This window comes from Trichoderma camerunense (assembly GCF_050948025.1).
Source record: "Trichoderma camerunense strain CBS 138272 chromosome Unknown V8C40scaffold_19, whole genome shotgun sequence".
Classification (NCBI taxonomy): Eukaryota; Fungi; Ascomycota; class Sordariomycetes; order Hypocreales; family Hypocreaceae; genus Trichoderma; species Trichoderma camerunense.
In genome coordinates, this window is record NW_028145351.1 from 169,791 (window position 1) to 176,329 (window position 6,539).

At 45.9% G+C, this 6,539-nt stretch overlaps 2 protein-coding genes across 2 annotated transcripts; one reads left to right on the forward strand and one right to left on the reverse strand.

Annotated features, from left to right (window-relative positions):
• Positions 1-141: 141 nt before the first annotated feature.
• Positions 142-1,621, reverse strand: V8C40DRAFT_282090 (uncharacterized protein; the record flags this gene model as incomplete). The annotated part of the gene is made up of 2 exons (XM_083221727.1): positions 142-711; positions 781-1,621. The coding sequence occupies 2 exons, from the start codon at positions 1,619-1,621 to the stop codon at positions 152-154; spliced, it is 1,401 nt and encodes a 466-aa protein (XP_083069139.1). The 3' UTR covers positions 142-151.
• A 693-nt stretch (positions 1,622-2,314) lies between these two features.
• On the forward strand, positions 2,315-4,005 carry V8C40DRAFT_277145 (uncharacterized protein; the record flags this gene model as incomplete). The annotated part of the gene is made up of 2 exons (XM_083220930.1): positions 2,315-3,907; positions 3,940-4,005. 2 exons carry the CDS (start codon positions 2,315-2,317, stop codon positions 4,003-4,005), a joined length of 1,659 nt encoding a protein of 552 aa, XP_083069140.1.
• Between the last annotated feature and the right edge of the window lie 2,534 nt (positions 4,006-6,539).

The window sequence follows — 6,539 nt, forward strand, 5'->3', positions numbered from 1 at the left end:
ACCGATCGTGCTCACCTCGTAATGCTAACGAGGCTGATCAAGGTGACCAGAAATATCCTCCCGTCTTAACAAACACAGCCAGCTACATGCATATATCTCTTTCCAGGCCCAATGCTACCGGTATCTCTCTAGTCCGGCAAACCTCTTTCCCCTAACTTTCCGTCTCCAAGCTCGCACTTTCGTCATCTTCTAACTTGTCAGAGTAATAATACGGTTCTATATAGTCGTCTTCTTCCTCTTCCTCTTCGGAGCTGCTGTAATCCAAATTTCCCAATGGCAGGGACTCGAGGCGTTCACTGAAGGTGATTTTTTCGGCTCCAGTAGAATCTATTCGATCCCTGTCCCACATCACGTACCCCCAATCCAATAAGTCGTTGTCAAAAAAGCGTATGTTTGAGTACTTTCTCTCCCAAAGCATCACCCAGGCTGCAGGTGGCCGAAGGTTGAATTGGTCCGATTCACCATCTCCGTTAAATGGAAGAGGTTCGCGCCTAAACTCCTTCCAATCGCGCTCCGAGCGGTTGGTTTTTCGATGGCTGAATTGCCAATACGGCGTCACATGGCTAAAGTCGATATATTCTTCTGTTGGCCATGCCAATACTTCGTGCATAAGTTTGATGCGGTGTGCGTGATCACCTCCAACAAATAAAATCGCATGTAAGGGTCGTAGGCCTCGAGAGGCAGTACCACTGATGACATGTTCTACCACGCCTGAACCAGTGATTGTTAGATGCATACATGTACGCAAAATGGGGAATAGAGATTGAATTATTAACCTACCACTCGCACTTAGCCGTTTTCCCCACGGAGGTGGAGGACTCACCTCTTCAAAAAGAGGGCTTGTCTCATTTATCTCGTCGCCAAATGTTGTGCAAATATGCTCCCATTTCATCCGAGCGTACCATTGGATACACACAAACTCTTCAAATTCCCACGGTTCGAATAAGTCATGGACAAGTCCGATCACATCGATTAACTCTATGTATGGATAGCCAAACCTTGGTTTGCCTCGGCACCGGGCTCCAAAAAGATGACAGTACAGCTGGAAACGGTACATTCCTCTCAAGATGCGCATGCGTTCAGTTGCACTCAGTTCGATTTCTAGGCGGCTCGCATGTGGGCCATCTCCATCCGGCGGCAAAGATACCTCATAATCTTGAGTTTCAACAAGATTCGAAATGTTACCGAGAGTCCACCGAGCAAACACTTCAACAATAGGGGCGACAATTGTTGTTTGAAACGTCCACATGGCAACGATTGCCTCTTCGCTAAGGTCTCCTAGAGACGGCCCCGCCTTCTCTGTTTGGAGCTTGTTTGCATAGGATTCAAGGAATGGCTGGACAACTTCAGTATTCCTGATAACAGTCATAAATGGCGGCCGCGATGTCTGATACACTGCGTAAGCGTCCACAAGTGTATTCCCAAGCATAGTCTTCAGCTCTCCATAGAGAATGCGAGGGCGATCTTGTTTAACCTGCCGGTAGAGAATTGGCGACGCGCGTGCTAATGCATTGAGATCAGACAAATCGAGCCTCACCATCACATTATAGCAGATCAACCAAGGAAGACTTTCGATGTGACTGCATGGCGGAGAGCCATCCACAGGAGTAACAACCTCCATCCTAAATCACATAGAGGAGCTGCCCACAGAATAGGCGTGAGACGGAGTATTTGTGTAAAAATAAATGGCGCGAGAGGAAACATGGAAGAGATTTCAAAAGTTCAAGTTATTAGGCTCCTAGATGAAGCTTTGATGGGCCCGCGCTTCTCCATCGGAAGGGGATGTCGGATGTCAATGAGGTGCGTGCGCATAAAGTAGATGCAGGCTAGAATGCTCTACAGCCAATCATTGTTTCAGCTAATCCAACTTAATGAATAGTCTCATTACGATTCACATGTTTGTCTATTTCTTTTCCATAAACTAAAAGCCTCTCCACTACATGTAAATTGGCAATTGATGCATCATCGTTGGTGTCTGGCTCGATACAAAGACACCGAGCATGACATAAGCTTCAAGATACTGTACCCATTTCCTGTCGCAATCTGATTCAACCTACCAATCCCTCCTGTACAATTTTTGAAACAGGAATAATTAGTCGCCTGTCTCCCTTTCAAGGCGTGTATTATACACCGCATCCTTATGGCTGAGATAATAGGCACTATAGCGAGCGTGTTGACCTTGGTTGGCCTTCTCGAGGGGTGCATTGATGCTTGTGAGCTTATTCGTGCTGCGAGGAACCAAGAGAAGGATCTTGAAAAGCTCGATCTGAAGCTTGCACTAGAGCAATGTCGCCTAAAGAGCTGGGGCAAGAGCATGGGACTGATCCGTGAGGCTGGGCGAAGTCGACGCAGTCTCCTTGAAGATTTCGAATTTTGTGATGTGGTACAGCGAGCTCTAGAGCTCATAGTAGAATTACTCACGGACTCAGAACGCTTGAGTAGCCGATATGGAGCCAAACAAGTCGCGGTCGAGGAAGGCGTCCAGCTAGTTGCCAAGCCTAGAAGCGTGTCAAAGCTCAAGGCTGCTTTCAAACGGCTCACAATCACCGATAGTGCCCATGAGCAGGCAACCAAGGTGAAGCGCAAATCGTTCTGGGTCCTACACGATCGAAAGAAATACGAGGATCTGATCGTTGAACTGCGAGAATTGGTAGATGGCGTTGAAAAGGTTACCAAAGATCTTGTTGGCCGCGAGCAACAGCAGGATCTAGTCATTTCTCGAATCAACACAATAAATGACATCCGAACCCTCAACATGCTTAGTGAAGCTTGCGAACTAGATTACCCTGCCATCTCAGATGCTACATCGATTCGCGCCGACACCATATCGATGGTTAGTACTCAACAGGGCAAGATTATTGGCTGGATAGATGCGATCGATGAGACTGTTGCGGCAGACAGTCAGATGGAAGTCACGGAAGAAATGGAGTCTTGGGATTTAAGAGCATTTCGAGAACAATACTTGGGGTTGCTCAACATTTCTAGGACACAAGAACCCTCCAAAAACGATCAACCTCTAGACCCAGATCAACCCTCACGTCAAAGTCCCGTCGACTTCAATGAGGCCTTAACGTATGTAGATAAGGTTAAAGGCCGTTTTCATTCACGACCTATGATGTATAAATATTTTCTCGACATCTTGCAGACTTATCAGCGGGATATGCTTCCTATTAAAGAGGTCCACGACTCTTTAACTAAACTTTTCGAATCGGAGCCGGACCTTATGGAGGGCTTCAACCATTTTTTGCCCATTGATTGGCCTAGAAACGAGGCAAAGCCTCTTCAAGATGGAGATAGCAGTACTGAAGCATCAATTGGGCTCAATGCTCTAATTTATATGGACTATCTTCGAGAAACTACAGGCTATAAGCGCTACAATAAGTTCTCAGACATATTAAGGCGCTTTCAACATCAGGATATCAATGCTGCAGATGCCATGAGACAAGTCATGCTTCTCTTTCATGACCGCCATGATCTTTTACGAAGATTTAACATATTTTTGCCACCTGGGTACGCTATATTCGGTGAGGATGGTGCTCCTCAAGCGACAACTCCAGAAGGCCATACTTGGGATATTGCTAGCCTTTTGGCTGAGTCGACCAACAATGAAACCATTTTCCTCTCGGAGGAGACAGCATCAGTGCGTATTAATACCCAATTGCGCGAAAAGCCCGGAAGGCGCTACAGGGTCAAACGCCTCTCTAGGCAGCTTGACATGAACAGCCTTGTAGTGTTAAAATACTTAGAGGAATTGGTTCTCTTTCGCCAGGATGTAGAACCTGAAGTGCTGGTTTTCCCTCCTAATATAAGTCTGGCGCGTCAACATGCCTTGTGCACGTTGTCACACCGCCTGGGCTTATCATATAATACATTCGCTGAAGGAGAGACGACCGCGAACCAAATTGTCGTAGGTCGCTTGCCTCAGAAGCCTTCCGGCAGTCGTACGCCTCTGCGAAGATCGTTAATGGTGAAGAACCTGAAGTACAACAGCCGCACGGCGATTGATTCAGAGGATACAAATGCCAGCTGGGAACTTGAAGAACATGGCGTCGATTTGGAGAGTCAGGGTTGGGAAACAGCAAGTTCAGAGGCAGAAGATTCAGATCAGTAGTCTTTGAAGAGAAAGACAAGATGAAGATGCAAAGCCCAAGAGATCTTAATAGCAGAAGGCATTTCAGTAGCACGATTCAAAAGACATTCAGGCTTATAGTGGTAAAGCGTTTTACTGAAACCACATTGACTCAGCCTCCAAATGCCTAACAGACGCGCCTGCTACCAGATATGCCCATGTACACAACCATGCCACCAACTGCTCGCCCGAAATACGGCACCTAGTCCATATTATCGCGAGTGTGACGAAAATACAAGAGAGACTGGCCGTATTCTTTAGGGATTTATTGATGTTGTTTTCTTGCCTTTACATCCGTTTTCACAATCCTGCAGGGTAGCTTAGATCTTCGTTAAGCACTGCTTGGACGGCTCTTACGTGATATGCCAGCATTGGACCATTTAGCAATATTGGTGTCTTAGACAGCAATCGGATAGCATATACGTCTCAGATTATTATGCTATTCTGTTAGCTCTCATGTAGTAATACTCCATCTAGGATAAAGTGGCAATGAGTCGACGCATACTGCTACCGGTGACAATTAGTGATGCCTTCCCGCATCTTAGTAATATGCCTGAGGCAAACATGCTGTAAAACACTCTGTGAGTAGCTAGTGATGCAAAAGCAGTTGTTTTCATCTAAAATAACAATCTGGCTACACATCAAGGCGTTGTTTTTGAACTGCTGTTCGATCATATCGTTTCCTTCACTGCAGAACGTAAAGTCTCTGCAACATTTCCTCTCCACTGTGTGTCTTGCTTTGATTGGACAGAGGCACTGCATGACTAAGCGAAACAAAAAAAATTTCAAGACCCACGCGCCAGAGCGTATAAAATTCTTCGCCGTCGCGCTGAGAGCTTCGCTCTTCTTTTTCTTTTTTTTTTCTTCGTGCGGCTGGCATAACCTGAAAATATTACCCGTGTTGCTCAAGTCCTTCATCAGTGGATAATTGCAGCGTCAGTTATGCCCCAGAGAAATTTTAATTGCACGCCGGCCTTCTATTCGTTCTGGTTCCCATGGCTTTAACGCGGGATTCATGGATGGAGGGCCGGACATATCTTCGCCTTCGCCTCTTGCTTTGTGACTTGTGTAATTGATGCTTTAAGACGAATATATCGTGTATCGAGACCTTTGACCTAAATTGAATGGCCTTGATCATGTTGTCGCGCTTTGGCTTCTGCTGAACTCGCGTTGTTTGTTGTCTGAGGACAGAAGGCTCTCCATCAGCCTGTGTTCAAGACTGCATGATCATCACACGTACCGCTGGATAACGTATTGCCCCTGCCGGTAACAGCACGAATGCACTCCGTACGATTTCCAGTATCGGGCAGCACTGCTATGGTCTGGTCTAAAGCGTCTAAAATGCGGTTTCCATGTACAAACGCTCGCTCCTCTGCATCCGTACAGGTGTACCGTTGAATCACTGTTACTGGCAGTGAAACTATTATCAGCTAGAAGTCGCATGAAAATATTCAGCATATTCTACGGAGGAGAGCTTGTGTGCTGTTTCCCACACAAGACGCTCTTGACAAGTAGCCAAATTGTACAGCAGGTGTTGTGAAATGGTGTTTCTCCTCCTTCTAGGCTTTAACGCCCCCGGATTTGAGGTGGCTAATGCAACTCACTGAAACTAAATATGTGCAATCTACATGGAAGTGCTTTTTCTATGACGGGTCATTACTTGGCACTGCTTCCTTCGAGGTTGCATGCAGTAAGCAACAGTTGGATGAGCGGTCGAGTGGTACACTGACACTCCATTGACTAGGGCTAACAGTAGCTCAAGGAGGCGTACTAGTTAATTTCAGCCTCTACTCATGAATGCCGTTATTGGCTGCCTATAATTATAACAAACTTTGAAACTACCAAAAGTTCTTTGACGATGTCATGTCTCAAATTACAGGATCATCCCACCTCTCTGGAGCTAGGGGGCGGCCTCTCAGTGCCACCCATACCACACCATGATATCCTCTCCATCTATACCTAGATGGGTGGATGGAAAAAAACCTGTTTGTCAAGTTGCCACGTCGTCGAATAACCTGATCATGAAATCAGGCACTTGTCCCGGCGGCGATCTCGCCCTCTGGGTCTTTGGAAGCGGCAGTGAAAAGGAAATGATCAAGGTTTGCCGTCCCCTCGTCAAGGTCTTCCAGCTACAGGATAAAGAGCTCCTCTCAAAGAGCTGCTGGAAACCTGCAGAGATCTAGGCTAACACAGATTTGTTGCTGAGAAACACCAGTCCGGTATGTAAGATATATCTGAATAAATGTAGCCCCTGATAATCTGATATAAAGCAACTGGTAAATCTATGTAAATTGCGTTGGACATAGTCATGACAAGAGTATTATGTTAATGCATTAATCAGAATAACTCACTCCATCTATCGAAATTATATACATATCATTATTCTAAAAAGAAAAGAAATTACTTTGGT